We start from the raw sequence: 27,611 nt of genomic DNA, 5'->3' as shown, positions 1-27,611 counted from the left end.
ACACTGCGCTTCACGGACGCGGAGAGGTATAACCGACGCGCTCGCTCAGCCGGCTCGCGCTCTGCCGCAACGCACCGGGTGATTGACGCACGCGCTCCGGACCAAGCCGAGCTTATAAATAAATTAATATATATATATATATTTGATTAAAAAAAATAAAATAAAGAAGAAGAAGAAAAAACCCCACAATGATGACATTGGATCTCAACCTGCACGTGTTAACGAAGGAGCTGTCGGTGTATCTGGAGAACCAGGTTCGGGTCGGTGGGTTCCTCGGCTCCGGGGTCGGGCTGGCGCTCGCGCTGGGCTTTGGCGTCGCCTACGCTTGCTACTACTGGACGTCTGTAGCCAAGGTAACACCCGGAAGAGGGTTCAGGGTGACACTGATGTGTTCATTTTATGCATTACTGGCAGCAAGGTCAGACACCGTTATACAGCACACGGCGCGTATAGGACATATACCGGCAGCGCTCGCGCTGTCAGTGATGCAGGAAATTCTGCAGGCCGGCGCACACACACACACACACACACACACACACACACACAGCCATCGAGGTCTCATACAAATACATACACACACACACACACACACACACACACACACAAGCATCCAGGTCTCATATAAATCTTCCTCTCTTCTTCTTCTTCTTCTTCCTCTTCCTCTTATTATTATTATTATTATTATTATTATTATTATTATTATTATTATTATTAGGGGCGTCACCGCACTGGGAGGTGATTGTTTTGATCATATGAAATCCTCATCGATCATTAATGTTACTCAAAGCTCGCACTATTTCGTCAGCATCATCTTCACTGCACTTTCTAATAAATTCCATAAAAAAAAAGAAGCAGATTGCTTAGTAACAAACAGCTGATTGGCTGTCTGCCCCCCCATTGTATAATTTTACACATTTACCACCGGCAAGTAGTTAATTTAGTTAATAATAAAAATAATAATAATAATAATAATAATAATAATAATGATGATGATGATGATGATGATGATGATGATTTCATATTTTAATAATTTATATAACAATACATTGAACAAAAATGATTGGTTTTGTAAGTTTTCAGTTTATCATTGTGGCAAACACTTCACGTTTGTTTAATATTTGACATGCATGCACATGTGTTGATGGAATATTGAACACTCCAGTGTCGAGTAAAGCCTACAGTGTTAAATCAACATCCACAACAGCTACAGAGCTGAATTAATATCCACAGTGGTGTTTAATTATCCAGTTACAGTATTAATATAACACCAACACTGTTGCATTAACTCCTCCAGTGTTCATTAATTCACCTCAAGCAGTGCTAAAATAGCACGTACTCAACATGACTAACCCTAGACAATATTTAGATATATTCAGAACGATGTTAGAGCGATATAATAAACCAAATATGCCAGTTGTTACAAAAATGTTGGGACAGTGTGGAAAATGCAAAAAACAAAAAGAGTCATTTGTTAATTTAATTCATGCTGTACTATAGTGAAAACACATCATTAGCACATTATTTGATGTTTTACTTTGTGAATTACATTTATTTTTGAAAATATACACTCATTTCAAATCTGATGACTGCAACACTGGGCACTGAAGACACCAATTGGTTAAGTTTAGCAAGTGGAATTTTCCGCCATTCATCCTGTAACAACTCTAGGCTGTGGTGGACTGAGCACAGACTCAAAGGAGGTGAATTGGGTGAAAAAGAATACTCTTTTATTTAAGAAAGTGTCTTGAAGTAGGGAAAAGGGAAGTGGAGTGAGGTGCTCTAGTGGCTCTTGGCCGGTGCTGGGATCCAGGGATCATGGCTGAGTGGCGTTGTGGGGTGACCCAGGAGGTGTGCAGATTTGTGGAGAAGCCAGGGGGTTCTGGAGAGGTAGCCAGGGAGCATAGTTTTCCTCTGATCCGGTTTCCTTTGCAGGAGACATAGAGAAAGGCATTGACAGAGTCATGGAAGTGATAGCTCACCTGGCTGTAGGGGTACAGCTCTTTTATACTCTCCCTTAAGTTGCAGGATGGTGGAGAACTGCTGCTGTGACCATTAGCCACCAGATGTGTGTGTTTCTGTAGCCCTGCCTTGCAGCAACGCACTGTTGAGCTGTCCAAAACAGAAGTGGTGCTGAAGGAGAGTTGTTCTTTCAGCACTGTGGTGGCAGTTGCGTCAGGAATGCTATTTTTTCTTAGGGTCCAGGCCACCGGCCTGCCGTCACAGTACACCCCCCCCCCCCCCCCCCCCGTCCCCCACAGGTCCCCCAGCTCCAAGCCCTTTGTCACTGGGTGCTGGGCCCACAGGGTGTAACTTTGTCTAAAGGACTCCTGCTCTGTGTTGTACCTGGAAAGAGAAATCCTGCAGTGAAAGGAAACATCGTGTTATCCTGGTGTTGGTGTTCTTTGCCATTTGCATACACTACAAGAGAGTGTGGTTGGTCACGAGGGTGAAGTGTTGGCCTGCCATGTAGTACCGCAGGTCCTTGGTGGCCCACTTTATAGCCACGACTACTCTCTCCATGGCAGCGTACTTCCTCTCAGCTGGAGACAGCTTTCTGCTGATGTATAGGACTAGGTGTTCAATTCCGTTGAAGGTCTGCGAGAGAACAGCGCCCAGCCAAGTCTCAGATGCATCTGTGTGGACTGCAATGGAGAGGGTGAAGTCTTGGTTGCGTAGCACCAGAACGCTGGTGAGTGCCTCCTTCAAGGCTTGGAACACCTGCTCCACCTCGGCAGACCATATCACCCGGTCCAGCTGTCCTTTCTTTGTAGGATCTGGGCAGGCTAGAGAGGAGAAGTTAAGCAAAAATCTGCAATAGTACCCTACCAAGCCTAAGAAAGCACATATCTGTTTCTTCTGTGTAGGCCAGGGGTAGTCTTTGACTGCCTCAATCTTCTTTGTTTATGGTTTGAGGAGACCATGGCTGAAGCAGTACCCCAAGTACTGTACCTCGGTCAGCCCCAGGTGACACTTTTTTGGGTTAGCCATCAGCCCAGACTTCCGGAGCTCCTTCTGGAACTCCCCCAGGTAGATCAGGTGATTCGACCAAGAGGAGGAGTGTATAACCATGTCATCCAGGTAGGTGGCTTTGAACGAAGATGAGGGTGTAAGATGACATCCATTAATCTCTGGAATGTCGCAGGTGCTCCACGTAACCCAAAGGGGAGAACCTGGCACTGTCAGTGGTGCAAAGTCTTTGGTTTTGCGTCTGGAGCTAATGCTACTTACCAGTAACCTTTTGTGAAGTTCACTTAAGAGAGGGGCTAGCTGTCAAAGTCTGAGACCTGGTTCAGCTTCTGGAAGTTGTTGCAAAGCCGAATACTTCCGTCGGGCTTCGGCACAACCACAATGGGGCTGGACCAGGGGCTGGTGGGTTCCTCAATGATGCCATCTCGGATGATGCATTCGGCCAACTTCCTCCTCGCCTTGTGGCGGGCCTCCGGGACACGGTAGGGCTGCTGTCTGACCATGACTCCCAGATGGGTCTCAATCTTGTGCTGTGTCATCCCCAGGGTGGTTGAGAACACATCAGTGAATTGATCCACCAGCTGCATCAGCTCCTGGTTCTGCATGGGGGTTAAGTATTCTCCCTGTGGACCAAAGTATGGTCGTTGTGATCTGTGCCTAGGGTAGCAAAGGCAGTCACCACTGGAGCAGGCTAAACTCACTTTTTGTAGCAGGTTTATGTATTATATTTCAGTGTCTGCTCACCAGGGCCTTACCTATTGCAGGGCCTTACCTATTGCAGGCAGTAGTTCATGGGACTCACCCTCACAAGGACTGTTTATGGGCCTTGCCATTGGCAGTGAACTTACTCCTGAACTTACAGGAAGCATTGGGCACTAGCAGAAGCACTTGATCACCTGGCTGAAACTCTTGGGGTTGGTTGAGCTGAACAGTTGTATGTCCTTTGTTGTTCTCTTTGAGTGGCTTTCATGTGTTCCTGGATGATTGGGCCACTCGGTTGATCTGCACTTGCACACAAAATGGCAGAGTGAAACGGTCAAAGGCTGCTAATTCCAGGCCTCCTGGGCCACATCCAGCAGGCCTCAAGATCACTGCCTGAAGAGAAGCTCAAATGGTGTAAAGCCAGTGGATGTTCTCAGACAGTGAAGAGGATGTAGGGCAGGAGGAGGTCCCAGTTCCTACCTTCCTCATCTACCACCCAGAACAACATCCATTTCAGAGTTTGGTTGAAGCGTTCGACAAGCCCATCCATCTGTGGGTGGTAGACGGACATCCTCAGGTGCTTAATCTGAAAAAGTTGACACAGATCAGTCATTACTGTAGTTTGGATGTGAAGGGTGTATCTTGGTCAGTTAGTATGTCCTTTGGGATCCCCACATGGCTGAATAGGAGCACAAGTTTTGGTGATCTTGGGGGAGGTGGCTTTTCGTAGCAGCACTGCCTCAGGGTACCTGGTGGTGTAGTCCATGATGACCAGAATGTATTCGTGACCCCAGGCAGATTTCAGGAGCGGCTCTATGAGGTCCATGCTAATCCTCTCAAAGGGGACGTGTTGGCACTGGGGCACTGCTGGCAGAAGGCTCGAACCTCAGCATTCATGTCGGGCCAGAGAAAGCAATCTTGCAATTTTTCCAAGGTCTTTTGTGCCCTCAGGTGACTGCCAAGTGGATGGGCATTGGCCAGGTGCATTAGTAGCTGGGTCTTTGCCTTGGGGACCACCAGGAGGTCGCAGGTTTCTACTCTGCAGTTGATCCCGCAGTAGTCCTCCCCTTACCAGAAAGTACATTGTGGGGAGTCTCTGGTCTGGGTCCTGGTCGATCCCTTCAATCTGCCACACCTGGGCCCAGCAATGTTTCAAGCAGTTATCTTTTTTCTACTCCCGCATGAAGTTCCCCTGTCATGTTACCTGTTGGAGCACAGTCGACATTGGGTTAGTGTGTGTGGCTCACCTTCTACTGTGGTGTCCCCCTTGTCTTGGGCCATGTAGGCCTGCCGGACCCATGGAGCTTTCTCTTGTAGTGAAGTTTGTTTTGGGAGCTGGGCCATCTGGGAATCCTGACCAGTCTCTCCCCAGTAGTTGAAGCACTGAGAGGTCAGGGATGATGCCCCCCAGGAGTGGCCAGGTACCTGTTTGGCTTTGTAGTTTTACCTCGGCTGCTGTGATTTCACAGGCATCCTTGTGTACACAGGTCACTGTTATGGTCCCTTTTTTCTGGGGTCTTTTTGACAGGATTGTTGGTCTGGGGTGTAACTGGTTGTCCTTCCACTTTTGCTGTCAGGGTGGGTGTTCTGGGTGGATTCTGTGTATAGCGGGTGCATTCTGCCAGCCAGGGCTTGTTGGCTCTTTCTTTCTGGGGTTGACGGATCTGACTCTGTTGGCATTGCCTCATCCTGGCGTGATCCGTAAACATGGCAGCTCTGGCTGTTCCCTCTCTCCCTTCTGTCCATCTTCCCTCTTCGCATTCAGAAGCAGTTTTTGGCCTTGCTCTTTACGCACAGAGATTTGACCAGATTCCTTGAATTTTTTTTATTATATTGTCAACTGTAGAAGGTGCCCAAAATCCTACCTATTGTTCTCAACGTGTTGGATTATTCACTGATGCATCTGTTGGCAGATTGGGGACCATCGACCCATCCTTGCTCTTGAAGGACTAGGCCTTTTTTGAAGGCTTTTTTTTTCATCAATTTCAAAATAAACTTTTATTTGCAAAACCTATACAGTTGATTAGATAAAACATTGAATACCTTTTTTCATACTGTCCCAACTTTTTCAAAATTGGGGTTATACATAACAATGCAGCAACAGTGTGAGAGTTCAGTAATTAGTGAGGGAAACCACTACAATATTGTTTAAATTGGACTGATTAAGAGGAATTGCCCTGAGTCATCAGTAGTTTATCACTCCAATGAAGAAAACCAGCTAAAATGGCTTTAACAGGTTGAGCTGAGCTTAGCCTTGCTATGTAGACTTCTTTCTATGCCAATTTAATCAAGGCAGGATGCACGTACAAAAACTCAGCATGTGTTTTATTTAAAGCAATCCAAGAAACATCACCAAAGTCCATAGCAGGGGTCAACAGGCAGGTAAAAATAAAACAGGATAATCCATAATATAAAAAAAAACAGAAAACGGAATCTGAGAATAAGTCTTGGGCACAGAAACAAAACAAGTCAAAGACACAGAACAGCTGAACACATTAAGATAATCAACCAGTGACAGGACTAGGGCTGATACAGGATTAGAACAGAAAAGCACATGGAAATGTAAATAAAAGCACATGACGTGAACCCAAAACAAAATTACATGAAGGCAGCAGTCATCACACTGAGAATGGGATTATTCATGACACTTCAAGCTAAGAGTATAGTACAGTATTTTTCATCACTACATTTGGCGACAAACACTGTCTAAATGTTTATTTTTCCATTTGTCTTTTCCTGGATTCACAGCGGTGCATACAGACTGAAGTGTAAATAACCATTCAGATGGCAGAATCTTCAAGATTCTGAAGCTTGTGTTCAGATAAGTGTACAAAACTTTTAATCAGACACTCAGTGGGCGGAGTATCTAGATTTCTGGCGCTGTACAAGTTCCTAGTTCAACCATTGCTACCAATACTGTCTTGTTCTGTTCAGCAGAACTTGGGCGAGTGTGAGCACAGGCACAGTATACAGGTATATTAGCATGAGTAAATTCATTTAGGCGAAGTCCGCCAATTAGCCGCAATAATTAGCAAGCACTCATGGATGTAATCATGGACACTTTGAATGATAATCACTAGCATTGTGTTCCACTAGAAAGAGGCTGCATAATAGGTGAAGTTTGTGCTCCCTGAGATAAACTGCCCAATTTAGAGGTCACTATAAAGACAACTGTCTTTACATTATCTGTAATGTCATCAGAACTACACCAGCATCACATCACTTTAACTGGTCAGTGATGGGGTGGTTGTGTGGGGTCACAGTGACACTTAAAGTCTCAACATACTTCATGCATAGTCGAGTTTCTGCTGGCACAAACAATATGACAGAACCGCATCATTCCATGTATTGCATAGGTTTCATTACGATGCTAAACTCACTATCTCCAACCATCAAATTATTTAGTGGTCTCACATGCCAACTGCATCATACTTTTCTTTCCCTTTTCTCTTTATAAATAAGTGGTTCTTCCTCTTGCTCATGGTTGATTATTTGTTTAAGTACTTCTAACACCTACTGAGCCTCTCTAGTTTAAAATGTTGGCACGTTGCAGCAAGCAATCTGTAGTCATGGTATTTGGCGTGAAATTTTAACATCACCACCTGCAGTGCTGGAGCACTCGTATGGGATGGCTAATCGGAAACCACCAAGTATGTGAGCTTGTAAACTCATGAAGGTAGTGTTTTTGTCCTCACACACACCCTTTCAGATGTTATCGCCGTTTTACGTATACAGAGGCCTTTACTATCCACAAATATGGCCTTAGAACAAAAACTTTTTGAAAGCCTCTGTTCTGATGTTCCTTCGTACATGGAAGTACTCCTGATGAATAAAAAAATAGTATATCTGGTGAGAAAATTGAATTCTCTGCTTTTGTTAGCTAGAAAACTTGCTAATATTTATGTTCAGTTTGTACTCGTAGGAGTTTAGGAAAGCATTTTTATTGGTTTATCCTTTGAGCTGCAGAGTGATGCTTCTCTCTCTCTTGCAGAAACCAAAGCTTGTATCTGGAGGGAAGAAGTTTTATGAGTTTCTGAAGGAGAATTGCCCCGTGGTGACGGAGACATATTACCCCCCATTCTGGTGCTGGGAGAGTCGGGTACAAACTCTACTCCGGCCGTTCCTCACTGCCAAGCCCTGGGTCTCCTACAGGAAGTAAAGTTTTTCATTAATCTATTAAAGTAGCAAAACTGGTAGCCATGAGCCGTGGTCTTTATGTCAGGAATAAACTCTTACCCATGTTGTCTTAGTGGCTACTGTGTTATGGGCAGCAGTGTAAATTTTCTCAGTGGTACCATCAATGGTCACAAGTCCTCACAGGGTAGAAGAATTATTTTCTCTTTCTCTCTCTCTCTCTCTCTCTCTCTCTCTCTCTCTCTCTCTCTCTCTCTCTCTCTCTCTCTCTCTCTCTTTGTTAGTATAATGCGCATATAAAAGTATACACACCCCTGTTAAAATAGTAGGGTTTTGTAATGCAACAACAAAAAAAATTTAACCAAAATCCAGATGTTTTTTCAGCAACCAACAAAATTCAAGAGAAAAAGAAATAGAAACATTTTAGGGGGAAAAAACAAAAAAGAAAACACAATAACCTGGTTGCATAAGTGTACACACCCCTAACTAATACTTTGTTAAAGCACCTTTTGCTTGTGATACAGCACTCAGTCATTTTGGGTAAGAGTCTACCGACTTAGCACACCATGAGATGCCAAAATAGAGCTATCCATGATTACCTCTATCTTTACTAGAGCCCCCGTCCCAGATGTAGATGAGCAACCCCATAGTATGATGCTGCCACCACTATCCTTCACCGTGGGCGTGGAGTTCTTTAGGTGATATACAGTCTTCTTTTTGCACCAAACATATCTTCTAGAATTATGCCCAAAAAGTTCCGCCTTTGGTATTGTCAGATCGTAACACATTTTGCCACATGGTTTGGGGTGATTTAGGGCTTGGATATTTTTTTTCTTCGTTAGAAAATGCTTCTGTGTAGCCACCCTAACTCACAGCTCAGACATGTGAAGAATATGAGAGATTGTTGTCACATTGTTGACCGGTTCTTCTTGTCCATTCATCAGTTTTGGAGGGACATTCTGTTCTTGGTAATGTTGATGTGGTGCTGCATTTTCTCCACTTGTTGATGACGACCTCCACAATGTTCCATGCTACATCTAATGCTTGGAAAATTCTTTTGTACCCCTGTCCTGATTGATTCCTTTTGATGGTGAGATCCCATCCATGCTTTGTACGCTCTCTGAGGACCACGGCTTTAATGGTCAGATGAAACCAAGAAGAGATGTCACGAAAATCCTATAGAAACGGTTTATCATTGTAAGGGGTTAATCAGAATCATGTCATTGATGACAGCTGTGTGATAATTACTTTTGAACATGAGTTTGAATGTGATCGTTAAATACTGAGTACAGCCACACCCCCAATTATAAAAGGGTGTGCACACTTATTCATCCAGGTTATTAAGTATGCCATGGATCTTGTTCTGTCACATAATAGCAGAGACCAAAATAAAGAGGTGGAAAACAGAGAATCTCTACAGCCTTAAAAACTGCAATATGGTGACCAACAAGGTTCCGTATTAGGCCCCTTTTTATTCTGTCTTTATATCCTTGGAAATGTAACTTGTATAATTAATGTTTGCTTGTATTTCAGTTCTAAATGAGCCTGGTTGCACTTAGTCGTTCCCTCAAAAGCCTCTTTTCTCTCTTTTGAAGTTACTAAGAGCAAAAAACGCAGTGTTGTGTTACCGAGAAACCGCGAAGAAGCATAATCTCCTCTGTCCTGAAGATTTCAGAAAACAAAGTCATAGCTTCCTTTCTTGACTGTTACAAAGCACTGACACCGGAGACTCCTTCCATTAATCTGAAATAAAGGCTTTTCTTACAGAAAATGATTACACACATTTTTTTTTTTTACAGCATCTGCCATACAAGTCCCTGTGAATGAGGTGTTACTATAGAAACGGTAACGTATTAGAACAAGCGCATTGATATAAATCAGAGCCGCTGTTATAGAAAATGAATCAACACTTTACAACCAATCAGATTTGAGACGGGGGTGTGGTTTAATGCAATATTACTTCAGGAATTTCAACGTTGCTTCGTGTAGGATGGAAAACAGGAACTGTGGCTGTCGGGGGTGATTTAGAGACGTAGTAATTACATGAATTTCATTAGTAAATTCCTGAGGCATACCTTTTGTTCCCTGGATATGCTTTATTACCCAAAGGTTAATCTTCAGAACTCATACTCCAGACTGAAAAGGGCTTTTTGTGCGAGGGATTTACGGACACAAAGCTTCAGATTAACGGGCAGTCATTAAGGAGCTTCTAGTGGATTTCAGGTTGTACATTTTTTCCCCTTTTGTTTTTGCACAATTTGCACAAATTTCATGATGTGATGATATGTAATTATCACATTTGCTGGTTGGTTGTTTTGGCACGCGGCCATGAAGCTACTCTTAGACCTTCATTGGCTGTATATATAGCTAATTAATCACTGAGAAATGTGCTGACTGGAGAGTTAGCCCGTTGCTTGGATTGCATTTATTGACATGAGTCATCAATGCAGGGATCTTTTGAGTTCATCTCTACAATGGTCTTAAAGTGGAGCAAAACATATTAGACTGGCTAAAATCTGATTACTGGCCTTGTCTATGTGGAACATCCAGCTGCTGCAAAGGACTGAAGGTCATCCGCTGTCGCAACACAAGGTCGTATGGGTTTGGGCGCCCCGAGAGAGAAATGACTTTGTGTGTGGTGATGTCATCCACTGTGTGCGTGTTTGCAAGACTCTGGTGTGAAATGGATCCTAATTCTGTACCAAGAAGGGAGTACTTAAGCAGTATTGAGTTGTTTGGAAGAAAACAGAGCTGCTACAGTATATCTGAGACACTCGTTCATGATACTGCTGTGTCAGTGTCACTGTGTCATCTGTGTACTTTCATTAAATGAAAAAAAAAAACAACAACCCAGCTATAATAACTAATGAAGAATTAGATATAAATTGATTAGCGAGCTCCAGTGTGTTGCCCAGGCCAGTGTTTAGTTTCAGAAACCTGACTGACGAGTGGTAGCTAGTTAGCTACTTAAGAGTATATGCCAATATGTATTGTTCAACATATCTTACTGTATATGAGATTCTGTCCTCACATCACATGTAAAGGATATCAATCGAGTCTGATTAGAGTCTCGAAATGTTTAACCATGAGCTGGAAGATCCACGTCTCAACACTACAGTGCAAAAAAATAAATGGCAAATTAAAATATTTTGAATATAGTCTAAATGTATTTAGTATTTCCTATTGGTAAGATTACAATAACCCAAATATGAGATTAGTAAACCTATTTCTAGATAATTTTTACTCATTTCAATTTCAAATTTTTCCACTGGCAGATAAGGTTGCTTATTTCTAAAAAAAAAAAAAAAAAAAAAAAAAAAAAAACCTATTTCCAGCTTGTTATTAAATAAGTTTAATAATCTATTCTGTTTGTTGTAATCTTTTTTTTTTTTAATGCTAGATAAATGGAACTATATTGAAGATATTTTCACTTGTTAATGTGCTACAGTGGTGTAATTCATTTGATTTCTCGGTCTGTCACTCATTTTAACATGCAATGAAATAGATCTCGAGAAAATGCATCTCATGGCCGCGATATATTAATTCGGAAATGACCACCAGGTCACCCGAGTGGCGTCGTAGTCGAGAAATAATTCATAATTTCGACCGTCTCCATGGGCAGTTTGTTGGAGCTCTCGGTGTTGAGTAGTACAGTGAGTTCTCCTGGAGGATTTTTATATAGAAGTGGAATCAAAATGCTGATGTAATTAGTATCTCCTCTTGTGTGTGTATGTGTGTGTGTGTGTGTGAGAGAGAGAGAGAGAGAGAAAGAGAGAGAGAGGGAGAGGGCTGATCGGTGAGGGAAGAGGAGAACAGGCTGATCTCAGACTGCGTATTCTACACCTGCTCTGAAATTACACACTCGATCTAGACTAATGCAGAGAGCAAACCCAATCTGATCGTCCCGTCATGCTTATATAAAACTGCAGAGTGCCTATCGATTAAGGGCTGAGTGTCTGAGCTTGCAGAAGTCAACAACAAAGGGCATAGAGGCCATTCCATCAACAAACAATGTTCACAGTTGTTTGGTGTAATGTGGTTGGTGTGTTGGTGTATAAAGGTTGGTGTGTTGTGCTTTGCGTTTGCGAGCGGTGTGATGTGGTGTAGTTCTCTTTCGAATCTGGCTGCAGTCCCATATTGAGAGGAAGACACTGTTCTGTACAGTCAGGAACAGCAACGGAGGGAGGGAGGGAGGGAGGAAGAGAGGGAGGGAGCTAAGGGAAAAACTGATGATGTCAGTGCTCAGTGCAGGTTGGAACGAAGCTGTGCCAGTTTGCAGTTTCTCTCTCTCTCTCTCTCTCACTCTGTGCTGACTGGCACTGTTTAATTCAGTGCTTTACACCAGTACTTTAGTTTATATAAATGCGCTTGTTCTAATATGTTATCATTTCTACAGTAACACATTCACAGGGACTTGTCATTCACATAGACGCCCCGTCACTAATAATAAACTGAATAAAAACAGGTGCAATCGTTGATGTGGGGAGGTTTTCTGTAAGGAGATGTTTATTTAACCTTTACAGAAGGAGTCTCCAGTGTCAGCGCTGTGTAACAGTCAGAGGTCAAGCTGTAACTTTAAGCGTTCCTACATCTTCAGGACAGATGACACAATAAGCTGTGTTTTTGTTCGTTTGTTGTTGTTGTCTTATTAACTTCGAGAGAGAATACAGAGAGGCTGGTGAAGGAATGACTGTTTATAGCTGAAAATATGTGAGAACGGGAACTAACTTGTTTCGCCAACATTCCACAACATTAAATATAACCATAAATGGTTAAAAAGCCTCATGTGTTGTTCTTTAAAGTGCATCTATTATGGTAACAAATATTCCCTTTCGTGTAGCGTGTTATAGAGCTGTTTGTGAACATAAAAACGTTGGCAAAGTTTCAGGACTCCCAAAAGAATGAACCGATTCTGAACAGCTGAAATGAGTCATTAGTGATTCCAGACTCACTTCCTGTACTAACCTACGTAGGTTTGTAACAAAAAGCCCCGCCTTTCGTCTTCATCGCCTGCTTGCAAACAGACAGAGCTGAAATGGTAGTGGGCGTTTCCTTTTTGAAACACGCTGACAGCGGTAGACCAATCACGACAGACTGGGACGTCTGACCAATCAGAGCAGGGTATGCCCTTTGAAAGGAGCAGTTTAGAACGAATCCTTTAGAACGAATCATTTAACGAGTCGTTTGCGACACCTGGGGGGTAAAGGTAATGCTGCAGTTTAAATAATGAGCACGTCAAAGTGTTTTTTGACCTCAGATGCGTGTAAATCTATCATATGAGAGCTTTAAAACAAAATTAGGCACGTTTCAAATCCATAATAGGTGCACTTTAAATAAACTAACATTGTAAGTGTTCGGAAATCAAAGAGGAATGAAACACTGTTAATGGGTCATGCTGTTATAGGAAAATAGTCAGTGTCAGGATGGTAAGAGTAACTCCGCATCTCACGGGCCGTATCACACCACCTCGTCGAGGATTATTTTCCTATAAAAGCATGCCCTGTTGTGTGTTATTCCTCACTTATTATAATGGCCCTATTGGGACAAATTGCACACTTGGGTTAAATAATGCAGGAACACTTCAGATGCTGGAAAGGAAATGTAACAGCAGATCAAAGGTTTTACATGAAAGCCAGCATATTAAACACCGGAAGCTGTGAAGAGATTAGTGTCTTGGTCAGTTTCATAGCTCAAATATCTGACAGATAAAAGGATCAAGTCTTTTAATCGCCCAGTGTTTAATCTGGATTTAATTAAACCTGATGTGTTTACACCCTCGACAGAACTTACCAGCAGCAAGCCTTTGTCTGTTATAGGCTATACGGTATATAGCACACTCTGAACGGTCTCTGCTTTTATCTTCACTAGGCATGTTGTGGCATGCTGTACTGGTAATATATAGCGCCTTACATAAGATTTGACCCCCTCGAACTTTTCTGCATTTACAGCTTGAAAGTGAACTTTCATTGGACTTCACTGAGATTTTTAGCATCAGATTTACACATCCGATGGCGCAAAACATTTATTATTGTGCCACAAATGTTAATTAAATAAATATGCAGACATTTCTAGGTTGCGCAAGTATTCACAACCCTGGGTCAATATTTAGGTGTTAGAACCACCTTTGGCAGCAGTTACAGCTGTGATATGCTTCTATTAGCCTTGCACATCTGCATCCTGATATTGTCGTCTATTCTGCTTGGCTAAAAAACGCTCGCGCTCTGTCAGACTGGATGGAGATGTTAATGCTCAGTTGGACACATTCAGGTTGCTGGTGTTGAAGCACTGGCAGTATGCTCAATGTCATTGGAAAGTGAAACTCCACCCCCAGTCTCAAGTCTCTCACAGACTGGGACAGGATTTCCTCTACCAGTGCCCTGTATTTGGCTCCATCCGTCTCACCCTCAAAAATTGTCCCTGCTGACAAAAAAAAGCGTCCCCAGAACATTATGCTAACACCACCTTGCTTCACTGTATCTCAGGCGTTCCATAAAATGTATAATAGCCCTTGTCCTGGACTTGTTTTGATAGCTGATGTTGGTTGTTATGCCTCCTCCATGGAATTATCACTGTAAGCAGCAGATGACCTGATTAGACCTTGGAATTGATCCAAACAGGGTCAAGGTCACACGAAGGTCAAATATCTGAAATACGTGCTCTTTTTTCTTCAATAACTTCCTTCCTGTTTGACGTTTATTTTAATGGGTATTTCAGGCGTACACATTAGTAACAAGAAGGTCTAGACTTGCTGGTGGCAGAGGTATCCTTCTTGTTTAGGTATGTTCTGAACAGACTCTGGATTTTACAATGAACGGGTGTACTTTATATTGAGATCGTGTGACACTTAAACATCGTGTAACTACAAAACCCTAATTAAGGCCATTTCATATTCTGATACAGAGCGTTCATGCAACGTGTCTCTGAACGATGGCCTTTTTGCAGTGATTAAGCGAACATTCTCTGAAAAGATTCTGCTTGTAAGATGTCTTAGTGCGACCGAACGTGACAGATGTGAGCGGTATTCGATGAGGATAAGAAGTGAGGCCATCGTTTCCACTCAGAAAGCAGGGATGATTACGCTTTCTTGTATTCCAGGTCATGGACGACTGCGGCGTTGTCAAGAGGCAAGACTTTAGACAGCTGCGCCACTCGGGAGTCTCGTGTTTTGTTTTGTGTATCTTTTGTTTTTGTTCTGATGAATTTCTAGAGGTGGTGTGTTCCAGTTTTAATAGTACAAAAAAAAAACGCCTAAAAGCCACATTCATTGTGATTTTACTGCCGGGATGTTCAGCAAGACAACCTTCCACACCTTCAGAGACAGAGGCAGGCACTAAAGCATTAAGAGCGTTAAGTAAGTAATAACGTACGCAATGTCCTCCCTCCTTCTTTTTAGGCGTTTCAATCAAAGGAAATCATTCACGATGAAGGAATAAGCAGAGATCACATCTCTTCTGAATGAGTCAGTGGACAATATGTTAACAGTGCCAGTGACAGCTGTCGCAAGTTGTTCATGTTGTCACGTTGATGATCCGTTCATAGATCCTAAGGAAATGTCTAATTACAGAATGATGTTTTTTTTTAGCATTTGTTTGGTGTGAAAGGTTTCTACCACGATTTAATCAGCATTAAAGTAATTTTTTCAGGCATTGTTGAACAATGATGGTTCTTATTTGTGCTTATCCTGATGTTTTTGCACCATATTCTGAACACAGAGTTCTCAGATTCCAGCAGCGTGCCTATCGACCCATATGGCTTTGATAATTAATATATATTCAGCACAAATTGAGCTAGTTTGTGTATTTTCAAGGTTCCAAACAGATCAGGGTGAGACACTCACCGCGAATGAGAAAGCTGTTTTATGTAACGTATTATTTTCCATGATGATTATTCTGGGTAGCAGATTGGACTGTTACATATAAATGTGTGTGTGTGTGTGTGTGTGTGTGTGTGTGTGTGTGTGTGTGCGGCAGTGAGCTCATCAGAGCGCCAGATGGAGGTCAGATATCTCTGGACTGGTTTGATAATGAAGACAGCCTCTCTCACCCCGACTCGTCCACTCGCCCCACTGTCCTGCTTCTGCCAGGTCTGACCGGAACCAGCCGCGAGTCCTACATCCTGCACATGGTGCAGCAGAGCCGAGAGCTCGGATACAGGTTAGTTACAACCACACAATGGCCCCGGGGCAGACGCAGGCTGTCTGAGGGGCAGGGGCAGCAAAATAAAAAAAAGGAAGTGGCAGAGAAGTACGGTATATGAGGGTGGTGCAGGATACGTATGAGGACAGTGTGACAGCGGTGAGGTGTGTGGTAGGAGTGATGGACTGCTTCAAGGTGGAGGTGGGATTGCATCATGGATCGTCTCTTGGCCCTTTCTTGTTTGCAAGGGTGATGGACAGGTTGACGGGTGAGATCAGACAGGAGTCCCCATGGACTATGGTGTCTGCGGATGACACTGCGATCTGTAGTGTGAGTATGGAACAGGCTGAGACGAGCCTGGAGAGGTGGAGGTGCGCATTGGAGAGAAGGGGAACGAACGTGAGTAGGTGCAAGAAGGAATAAATGAGAGGGAGTGTGGTGGCGTGGTGAGGGTGCAAGGAGTAGATATGGTGAAGGTGGATGAGTTTAAATACTTGGGGTCAAAGTATTTTCCAAAGTAAAGGAGAGTGCAGACAGGGTGGAGTGGGTGGACAAGACTCACAGGAGTGATTTGCGATGGAAGGGATCTGCAAGCGTGAAGGGGAAAGTTTACGAGAAGGTAGTGAGACCAACTGTGACAAAGTTGAAGATGCTGCGGTTTTCGCTGGGAGTGACGCGGATGGACATTATTAGAAATGAGTATATTAGACGGACAGCGCTGGTAGGACGGTTTGGAGACAACGTGAGAGAGGCGAGACTGAGATGATGTGGGCATGTGAAGAGGAGGGGTGCGGGGTATATCGGGTTGGTGTGACAGAGAAAGATGCAGAGTACGGAGTAAGACGGAGACGGATGACGCGCTCTGACGACCCCTAACAGGAGCAGCCGAAAAAGCAGCCATTAGGGCACTTCATCACGTTTTCTTGACTGTAAAGGCATGCTTTAATGAATATTTAAAATTGGTATATATTGCAATACAAACCATCTCTTTTGTAGTTAATGTGTGCCTATATTGCCCTACATTTGACATATATAGACATATATTTGGTTATGGTTGTGAAAGTGTTTTATAGTAAAATATATTCATCCTCTTTATTATAAAGAGTCTTATAGAGAGTGTACTCTCTTTCGGCTCTTTCCTCTCAGACACTGCTCTTCACACACCATGATTAACACACCGACACAGGGAATTCTATGAGTCGGGGTGTGGCATCTTGCAGTTCGAGTTTGTCTGTAGCACATAATGGATTGTCACTCGACTTCATACTGCAGCAAAGAAACACACACACACTCACACACACACACACGCTAAACTACATGAAGGGCGTTAAACTCTTACATGACCTTTATATATATCCTTTACTTGTTTTTCATCAACTCAGATTCAATTTGAGACTTAAATGTTCTTTTTTAAAAAAATTTTCCATTCATGAATGTTTGATTTCTACGGTTTGTGTGAAAGAAGTAGAAACGATTACAAACGAGTCTCTTTTCTCATTTTTGGTTTGTAAACAAAAACTGCTGTTCACCTCGATGAGATGTGCAGATTTGTGTCTTGCCTTTGAAGAAAAGGCGGAAACTTCCGGATCGAAGTGTGAAATGTGTGTGCATGCGTGTGTGTGTGTGTGTTGTGGTTTGCGGAGATGTCTGAACGCTGACTCAATGTTTTTCAGGTGCGTTGTGTTCAACAACCGAGGCGTCTCTGGCGAGAAGCTTCTGGTAAGAGTACGACTTCCTTTACTCCTGGGTGTGTGGTTACACTCTTCATGTTTCGCTGCTGAGCAAAAGACACACGTTTACTCACCAAAAAAGGGGCGGGGCTTAAGCGACAACTGTTTTTTAGTGCTTCGACTGATTGATTAGAATAATATACTGATGTTAGTTACACAATATAATAACCTGGCTAGCTTCTTAACATCAGATAGCCGAGGCAAGTGTGCTGAAGTGGAGTCACTGTTACCCTGCTAAGCTTGACTATTTTCCTTTAACAGCACGTCCCCAGCTGTTTTATTCCTCTTATCCCACAGCAACTGACCAACAATTACGATTTATTCATTTCTCACATAGCAACGTGTATTTTTTCATCAGAAACAAGTTAGTTCCTGTTGTTGCTTGCGTTATAGCAGCTGTAAACAAGTCGTTCCCTCTCTTTATTCTCTCTATCTTGACGTTAACAAGAGAAAAAAACGCAGCTTTATCATGTTACCGAGAAACTGCAAAGAAGCGTAAACTCCTTTAAGTCCTTAAGGTTACAGCTTTAGCTCTGACTGTTGCAAAGTGCTGACACTGGAGACTCCATCCATACACGTTACATACTGTAAATGGACATCTCCTCACAGAATATCAACAATTACACACATTTTTTCAAACCTTTTATTTTTTCTTTAAATATTAGCGGAGCGTCCGCTGTACACGTCCCTGCGAACGAGCCGTTACTATAGAAACGATAACGTATTCGATTGAACGTTACAAAAAATTAATCAACACCTTCTGACCAATCACGATGCAGAACTCAATAGAAACTCACGGTGTGTCACAACAAAACCACAGTTTAAAAGTAAAGTGTTTTAAAAAAAACAGGATTTTGTGCCGTGGAGTGGAAAGAAAGCGGACTCGACAAAACCAGGACGTGTGTCACCAACACGTGCTTTTTAAGGACCGAATAGAAGTGTGTTACAGTCTGTACTCGAGGGCGTAAGATCGGAATTCTCAGTCTTTTACACCTGGAAACACAACTGTGATTAGATGTGTGAGTGGCGCCCTCTAAATAAATACGGCACGCCCGAATTCACTAGGGTAATTATCCCATTGGGAGTGTTTTACATTGAAACTGACGCCAATCTCATGTCTGTGTGTGTGTGTGTGTGTGTGTGTGTGTGTGTGTGTGTGTGTGTGGTTCAGACTCCTCGGACGTACTGTGCAGCGAACACGGAGGACCTGGAGATGGTGATTGAACACGTCAATAACACTTACCCAACCGCTCCCATCATGGCTGCTGGAGTCTCCATGGGAGGGTGAGGATTCATCACACACACACACACACACACACACACACACACACACACAAATACATTACATGCATTATGTACTCTAGCATTTAAATTACATAACATACACATGAAATACATTTGACACTACTACTAGTGCTGTTATTTCATACACTAGGTATCAATGTAGTGCACTTCTGTAGGGATTAGTGAGCTCAATCCCAGATTAGACACCAAGTGCACTGTAAAGGGTGTAAAAGCTTGCGATTTAGTGCGCCTCTATAGGGAGCAGGGCGCTAAATCCCAAATTAGACATCATACATAAGAGCACATAGGGGTGTGGAATCCATTATATTATCTATTTAGTGCACTTCTGTAGGGAATAGGGAGCGGAGACGGAAAACGCTGATGGAGTCCACGCTAAGGCAAGAGGTAGCTGATAGGTGGACATTTAACACACTATATATATATATATATATATATATATATATATATATATATATATATATATATATATATATATATATATATATAAAATTTTTAGTCCTGAAGGCAGCAAAAATCTGAGATATTCAAGTTCTCTAGGATGTAAGCACAGGACTCAGAATGTTTTCATTACTCTACATAAGTGTTTATTTTTATCGATCAGCTCCACTGAGAATACTGCGCATTCTCTGAAAGCCAAGTGTTCCAGCGTCGATGTATGTGACAGCGCAGCAGAAATGTTTTAGCACCTCTGTACACATTCTGTCCTAATTTAACTACCGCAACCCCCCTCCCCCTCCTCCTCCCCCCCACGCTGAATGAAGTACGACATCCGTTTCCACAAACTCAGCATCTGAACACGCAGGACTGAAGAGCGGGCCCAGCATCCTGCCACGAAAAACACACACATTCATTCACTTAGAAAGAACAAATGTCAGGTAGGTTTAAATGGTGCACAAACATTCCAAAAATAAATAAAATGAATCTGAATAGTAGTGTGTTTGTCGTAGTCTGCTGTTTTGAATCTGTATGAAATCACATAACTTCACCTTTAGTTACTTTAATGCTCAAAGCCAAGAAATAGATTTTACCACAAAGTCCCGTTAGGCTACGTATTTAACACGTTTACACGTTTAGCAAATCAGCAAATTAGGTGGAATTTACATTTAGGACATATGAGTTTGTTCATACTGTACAAGATGCAATTTTTCTTTTTTAGTCACTCTTTTTATATGGAGTTTTGATATTTTTATTACTACAGTTTAAGAAAAGACACATTATAGACATGATTTATTTAAAAATCTGAACGATTATTGATGTGACCTGACGTGACACACCTTGCCTTCAAAATAAGACCAGACATTGAAACGTCTTTACAGTCCGTGCCGTTAAAGGGGCAAAACAATGCTAGGGATAAAGTACAAATTTTGTGGAAACTGTTCAATAGAATGAGCTTCACTTCCCACGCAAAATGGGCAAAATAATCTTACTGTATGACGCCTAACTGCTAACTAAATGCCACTCAGCTAGAAATGATACACTAACTTGCAATTTTATCGTACAGTGTAACTTGCATTTCTCTAAATCGAGTTTTAAAGGCCTTGCTTAATGTTGTTTCTCTGCAGGATGATGCTGGCGAACTACCTGGGTCGTAAAGGTCACGCTACGTGCCTGAAGGGTGTTGTTGTGTTCTCAGCTGGCTGGGACGTATTCAAGTGCACCGCTTCCCTGGAGAAGCCTCTCGATCGCTTTCTCTTCAACTCCTATCTCACCAGCTGCCTTCAGGCCTCTGTACACCGGTACACCGGGAGAGCGTTATCATCCAAACCTAGCCTAGCTTTGCATAATGTCTGATCAACATCGGCTGATCGTAGGAATTCCTGCTTGGAAATGAACCGTTTGACAAATGAACTTCCTTATAAACACAAGTCCTAATAGAATTTGGCCCAAGCACATTTGATTCTTCATCATGGAGTGTCCAGATGCTAATTAGCTAGTTAGCGTCAAATCTCCAGAACAAAAGTCTGTCATTATTTTTGTACTGTGTAATGTAGAGGTCGACCACGGTACCTGCCGAAAACCAATTAATCAACTGATAGTTTTTAAAATTCTTACCGAATGAAAACACGCCCAAAGTAAAATATCGCTGAACTTTATGACAAAAATAAACAGTACTGACTGCACCATGAAAATATACTGTACTTTTTAAAATGAAATAAATATATAAATATTAATATAAATGAACTATTAATAAATATTAATGTAAATAAAAGATATACATCCAAAAATAGAGACGTCCGAACTGAATCAAAAACACTTCAAATAACACAACGAAATTTGTCCACGATCGTTTTTATTTCGCCTCTAGAAGCCGCTCTCGTACTGTATAACGACAGCGGACCCTCCTCAGCCGCTAAAAACTATCGGTGCTGATTAATCAGCAAAACCGATCAATCGGTCGACCTCTATTGTAATGTATGATTAATAGAAAATAATGCTGACTGTGTTTATCATCAGCGTAGCAATGCTTTTGAATGAATGTCTTCAGAAATGCTTTTAATATCCATGATAAATATGTTTTGTTTTTTTACAGACACAGGCCTGTTCTCGAAAGAAATTATGACATAGACCATGTGATGAAGGTAAAACCTGCTTTTCTTTCTCAGTACAGCTAATCAAACTGTGAAATAAGCAAACCGTAATACGCTTACGATTACGTTGTTTTCTCCCTGTCTTTCAGGCCAAAACCATCCGAGAGTTTGACGAACGTTTCACATCAAAAATGTTTGGCTACCCGACTAACGACGATTACTACCGAGACGCCAGCCCCATCTACAAGCTGAAGTCCGTGCAGGTGCCCATGTTGTGTCTCAACGCGGCAGACGACGTTTTCTCGCCAAATCACGGTGAGGAAACGGACGAAACATCTGTTTGAGTCTGAAATGCAGACGCTTTCCTCGGCATTGTTTGAAATTCTGGATTCTGATTGGATCAGAAGGTGTTGATTAGTTTTCTACAACAGCAGCTCTGACAGCAGCGCAGGTTTATATTACTGTGCCCATTCTAATACGGTATTGTTTCTATAGTAACAACTTGTTCACGTGTTTAATTGTTTGATGTGGTAAAGTTTTTCTGTAAGCAGATGTTTATTTAACATTTATGGAAGGAGTCTCCAGTGTCAGTGCTTTGAAACAGTCAGAGTAAAATTTCTGACGTCTCACTGCTGTGGTATAAGAGGAATAAAACATTCTGTGATAGGAAAACAATCAACTTTGGGTTTGTGTGTGTGTGTGTGTGTGTGTGTGTGTGTGTGTGTGCGCAGCCATCCCTGTCGAGGCAGTGAAGCAGAACCCAAATCTGGCGCTCCTCATCACATGCCATGGCGGCCATATTGGATTTTTGGAGGGCTTCTGGCCACGTCACAGCACCTACATGGACCGAGTTTTTCGACAGTTCATCAAGGCGGTCGTTGAAAACGGCAGCGCGCTAACGGACATAGCAAGCTAACACAGTGATGACCTGTTCAACTACAGCGCCCCCTACAACCAGGAGCAAAAAAACAAACAACAACAACAACACCAACAACACAACAGCTACATTTTCTGATCGAGACATTCGGTTGTTTATCTGATCACAGCATCGCTCGTGGATTCAGATCACTCTTTCACTCTTTACTTATTTCTTACTTTAGACATGTAGATATATGTGTGTGTGCGAGTGTGTATGTGTGTGAGACAGAGAGAGAGAGAGAGAGACAGACTCTTAATTCAGGTTGAGAGAACATTACGCTTTCATTATACTGTGTATGATTTAAGTACGCTGTTTTGACCAATGGATCAACTGGAAGAAAACGAATCTGTGAGTTTCTCAATCATCCAATCAGCATTCATTTATTTCTGGTCTGCTTTAAACTGGCATCTAAATATCTCTCACTTTCTAGTGATGTCAGATTAATTCTGAGATCATGTGTAGGACTGCAGTACACGGCTTTTCTACAACCTGGCAAAGACTTATTTAAACTCCCGAGACAAAAGGGCAAGACACTACAGGTGAAGAGGGTCGGTTAAAATGAATACATAAGAAAGTTAATTAAACGAACAAATAATTCACAGTTCATTTCGTTGATAAAATTCTAACAAGTCATTTTTATATATATTTGACAATATTCACAAATGAATATTTGACGTTTATTTACGTAAATGAGGTAAAAAAAGTGTGTCATTTACATAATAATGATGATTTGTTGTTTAATCAAGAAAATACCATAAAATGCTTAAAAAAAAAAAAAAAAAAAAAAAAGCCATTTCCTGTATAAAATCTAACATAAGTGTAACAATAAGTGGCATTTTTGGAAATTCGTCTGTAATGCCCTTTTAACTAGAGAAGATTTCATATAAATTTAACGACTATGGCTCATCTAGAAACTGAGATAGTTTGGAGTTTTGGTTTTGAATATAGAAAAAAAAACCACCCTGATTTTGAAGTTCAAAATTTCACAACGTGGTTTAAGCGGTTTCCTCTCTACAGTAGTCACTGTGGTTTGGAAAGTAATTTTTTTTTCAAAATTATATCCTAATGACACATTCATTGACGAATATATCAGGAAACAAGCTTTTTTTCTGATTGTGTAGTGGGAGGAGCTTATAGATTCAGTGAAAAGAGTGAAATAAAGATTTTTCTGTACTTTTCTAACATTTTCATTAGTACGGTTTGAGTGGAGGTGTGTGGTATACTGTAGATGTGGTTTGTCTGAGAAATGCTTGACAAAAATAATTTCTGGCTGTAGTGTCTCGCCTTAAATGTCTGTGCATCACTGATCACTGATCACTCTCGATCCGTCCCTTCTTTATAACTCTTGACCGTTTATTCGTTTCGATATTCGGTGTACTCGTGAACCATTTTGGCCACGTTCCCATTACAAATGTATATGACATTAGTGAGACTGCTTTGCTACATCTGACCCTGCATGCACACCGATTAATAACGTGCACGATTCACAAAACCATCATGAACAACACAAACGCAGCTTTTGAGACAATCCCTCAGAGCAGTAGTGAAAATATGAATAAACCGGCAGTGCGAGAGATCGTATTGTACGGCCGTTTTAATAGTATGAAACTGATATTTCAAAAAGATTTATAAATTGGATAACCGTTTGCTAAAAAAAAAAAAAAAAAAAAGATAGAATTGAACATCTATTAAATAAGCTAGCAAGTATTACAAGGGGATTATGTTACTTATTGTTGAGTATGGTAGCTTAACACAAGTATTTATCTAACAGCTTGCCAAGAAGATATTAAATATAGCTAGCTGGCTAGCATTGCACTAAAAGTTTGTCATAGGACATACATAAATAAGTAGATAATTAGCTGTCTTGCTAGTTAACATTACCTTAATAGCTAGCTAGCTAGTTCAAAACTGTAACTTAAACAGTGTCCTGGGGTGGGGCCTTAGATGAATTTAAAAATATGCCTTTTTTAAAACTGGATATTTTTAGGCACAAAAATATATAAATAAATAAATCAGATTTTAGTCACTGTAACGTGAATGTAATGTGTGCTTTCATTATATTTTATGCTTTGACATAAATGATTCATTTATTCATTGCATTTTGTCCCTAATGTAAAATATATGTGATCTACTGTAGTGGTGCATAAGTAAGCAGCATAGATCTGATTTTTTATTTATTCATTAAAAATTCAAATTAAAATGAAGTCTCTGTTCACAGTTAGTAATTTTATTTTTTAAAAATAAATCAGATTCGGGTCACTGTAATGTGAACATAATGAATGTGCTTTCATCATGTTTTATGTGTTAAAGTACATTATTATCATGTTACTTCGGCCTAACTGACTCTAAAGCTAGCTTCAACATCATGACTTTAAATGATTCACACAATCCTTCAGTGAGAGAAACTGATTTGATACCAGCTCCAAAGACACTCAAGTAGTTAAACCCTGAAACCGGTTAACTCTTGTTAAAGCTTGCTCTTGACCGTCCAACCGGTGGGATGAGTATTCCCAGCTATACTGTGGGATGAGTATTCCCAGCTGTCTTGTGGGATGAGTATTCCCAGCTGTCTTGTGGGATGAGTATTCCCAGCTGTCTTTAGCACATCGCTGCTTATTAGTTGTTTGAGTGCTTTGTCAGTGTGGACCACTTATTTCCTTGCTCATTAAACGGGTATTTTGTTCTGTTGCCTGCATTTCTGGTTCCCATCCACCAGATTTGGTCCAGTTAAGTGTTATAAGCTTCAGCTCCACTGTTATAATATAAAGGATGTCTTTACTTATCACTATCAGAGGATCTCCATCAGTTCTATTAGATGAATTAACACTGATCAGTACACTAAATGATTAGTGTCATCCTCACTCTCTCGCTCTTCTTCATCCTCAATAATTTTACTGAGTAAAAATATACTTTCTTTAAAAAAGATTCTCTCTGTATTCACTCCTTAATTTTATTTCCCATCTTCTCAATTTTCATCCATGTTTATTCCATATTAAATCAGTTGCTTATTATTATTACCTCAATTCTTTCCATATTTGTTCTCCATTTTTTCCTCAATCTCTTCTCCATTTCTTATCCAATTCTTCCACTTTTCTTTACTATTTCATCCCCATCTTCCCCTTCGATTACCCATTTCTTCACTTCTCTTCCCTATTTCTTCTCCATTTTTAACCACATTATCAACTCAATGTCCTTTCCATTTCTGCCTCATGTCTTCCTGCCTTCTTTTTTATTCTTCCTAATTTCTTCCTCAGTTCTTCATTTCTAAACAAATTTCTTCTCAATTTTCCCATTTCAATCCAGATTCATTTTTTCATTTATTGACTTATTTTTTCATTTCTCCCCAAAATAATAATAATAAAAAAATGTATTTCTTATTATCCACCCCCCCCCCTCTCTCTCTCCTCTCACTGTCTGTAGCATCTTAGCCCTCAGGGACTCAAGGTTTCACAATTTAAAGTCTTACTTTTTCTTTTGTCAATAGTTTATCTTAACATTGTATTGATATCTGTTAAAAAAGAAGAAACGTAAATTACAGATTGTACCAAAAAGGTGTTTCTGTTTGTTCTGCATGCACGTATCCAGATCATTTATTGTAACAGATTTTGACACTGTTTAAAGAAAAAAGAAAAAGAAAAAAATTGTACAGTAGAAGAAATGTGCTCTTGTTTCACTGGTCAATTTATCCTACCTCTAAATGGTTTTAAGCAGATTTAACCAGCTTCCAAGGATTCAATAATGAAAATAAATGTAAAAAGAAAAATAGAGTTGGAGTTAAAGCCTGTTATCACGCTCAGCAGCTCCATATTGGATAGATCTGCTTATATTTTACACCAACCTGCACAAATGCTTGTGTGAAATGTAGTGTAGAGCAAGACGGCGTCATTTTTCCAGCTAGTCCGATGCTAACCGATTAGCAGCTTTGAAAAGTAAAAACAATTGTACAGAAGTTTTATATCTTGCACAATTGGAGTTGCCATGATGTACCTGAGGACGTAGAGGTTTAACGTGATGTTTTTGCTGTATTTTTTTTTTCTTTTTTGACAGAACATGTTGTTCTAATCTGTGCATTTCAGTACTGTTTTCCCAAAACACAATCTGTGTACAGTTCTATTAAGTTGTTACTTACTGTGCTAAATGGCTATCAGAGTAAAGAAAGAAAGTATATTAGCAGTTATATTAACTAAAATTTATGTAAAAGAAACTTAAAATGATGACATCTATGATGATTTTTGAGTCGATCCATCATCTATCAATCATCTGAAAAAAACATTACACGAGTTGATAAGTAACAGAATGTTAGCAAAGCTTTGACCATGTGGGGAAATTTAATGAGGCGGAGTATACAAGTGCGCATTTAAAAAAACAGTACTGGGATGCAACTTCCGTGTGTTTGGATGAAAATGAGGTTTAAATGGAAAGTGTTTGATTCCACATGTAAGCGAAGGACCACAAACTACTTGGGCAGGTCTGTTAATGAACTTCTTGAGGAAATCATCCAAGTAACAGCAAAAACATCATACACGACATAACTCATAGCACAACAGACATACTTATTTTTCCAGGATCAAGTGTTATATTTCCATTTATACATTTATAAAAGGATAGTCTTGTTTAAACAAGTTCAGCAATAAGATTAAAAACAGAAGAAGAAATGTGGATGTAGATAAAGCCTATGCACATGTGCTTGTATGAAAGTGCATTTGCTGTCTTGAATAAATTATGGACTTAAAACTTATATTCTGCGTTTGTTTTGTTTTTTTATTCAACAGATCTAAAATGACAAACACGTGTTAAACAGAAAGCTTATGAGTGGAAATTTAAAATGGCGGTGCTATTGCGTAAGTCCCAACTCTCAGTAAAAGGAGCCAATTATTGTTAGCGAAAAAAAAAACAATTGACCAATCAGATTCTTAAATTGACGCATGCGCAGATTATAAACCGTTGCCCGTTAACAATAAGCGCAGTTTGCTCGGTGAATGAGAAACGCGCATGCGCAGTAGCCCAAACAATCGGAAAAATACGGGGTTTCCCCTCTTATTTGAGGCAACCCGCACATAATTTACGCCATGTTGTCAGATTCTTAACACTGATTTCAAATCCGTGTTTGAAAAGCCATCTCGTCGAACCGTTTTCAATTAAAAAGTCTCGTCGTATAAGTACATATGAGCCTGACTGAAAATATATCCAA

The 27,611-nt window shown here is 40.9% G+C and overlaps 1 protein-coding gene across 4 annotated transcripts; it reads left to right on the top strand.

Moving 5' to 3' along the window:
* On the top strand, positions 1 to 27,158 carry abhd3 (abhydrolase domain containing 3, phospholipase). 4 transcript variants are annotated; one of them, XM_017472623.3, is made up of 11 exons: positions 1 to 353; positions 7,661 to 7,824; positions 8,418 to 8,501; positions 15,774 to 15,956; positions 17,612 to 17,657; positions 18,840 to 18,952; positions 19,735 to 19,848; positions 20,536 to 20,709; positions 21,504 to 21,552; positions 21,651 to 21,816; positions 22,233 to 27,158. In XM_017472623.3, the coding sequence occupies exons 1-11, from the start codon at positions 189 to 191 to the stop codon at positions 22,415 to 22,417; spliced, it is 1,443 nt and encodes a 480-aa protein (XP_017328112.1). In that variant the 5' UTR covers positions 1 to 188; the 3' UTR covers positions 22,418 to 27,158. The 4 variants fall into 4 exon arrangements, with proteins under 4 accessions (XP_017328112.1, XP_017328113.1, XP_017328114.1 ...); XM_017472624.3 differs by lacking the exon at positions 8,418 to 8,501 and having other exon boundaries at positions 3 to 353; XM_017472625.3 differs by lacking the exon at positions 19,735 to 19,848 and having other exon boundaries at positions 3 to 353.
* Positions 27,159 to 27,611: the final 453 nt, after the last annotated feature.

The sequence above is a fragment of the Ictalurus punctatus genome, chromosome 7 (genome assembly GCF_001660625.3).
Source record: "Ictalurus punctatus breed USDA103 chromosome 7, Coco_2.0, whole genome shotgun sequence".
Lineage (NCBI taxonomy): Eukaryota > Metazoa > Chordata > Actinopteri > Siluriformes > Ictaluridae > Ictalurus > Ictalurus punctatus.
The sequence above is the reverse complement of the archived record's forward strand: the minus strand, read 5'-3'. Positions and strand labels throughout refer to the sequence as shown.

Bases quoted from the DNA above. Each gene is read 5' to 3' on its own strand.
- abhd3 (XM_017472623.3), top strand. From the start codon at position 189: ATGATGACATTGGATCTCAACCTGCACGTGTTAACGAAGGAGCTGTCG. The intron at 354-7,660 runs GTAACACCCGGA...TCTCTCTTGCAG, and splicing joins ACTGGACGTCTGTAGCCAAG to AAACCAAAGCTTGTATCTGG. The intron at 21,817-22,232 runs GTGAGGAAACGG...GTGTGTGCGCAG, and splicing joins CGTTTTCTCGCCAAATCACG to CCATCCCTGTCGAGGCAGTG.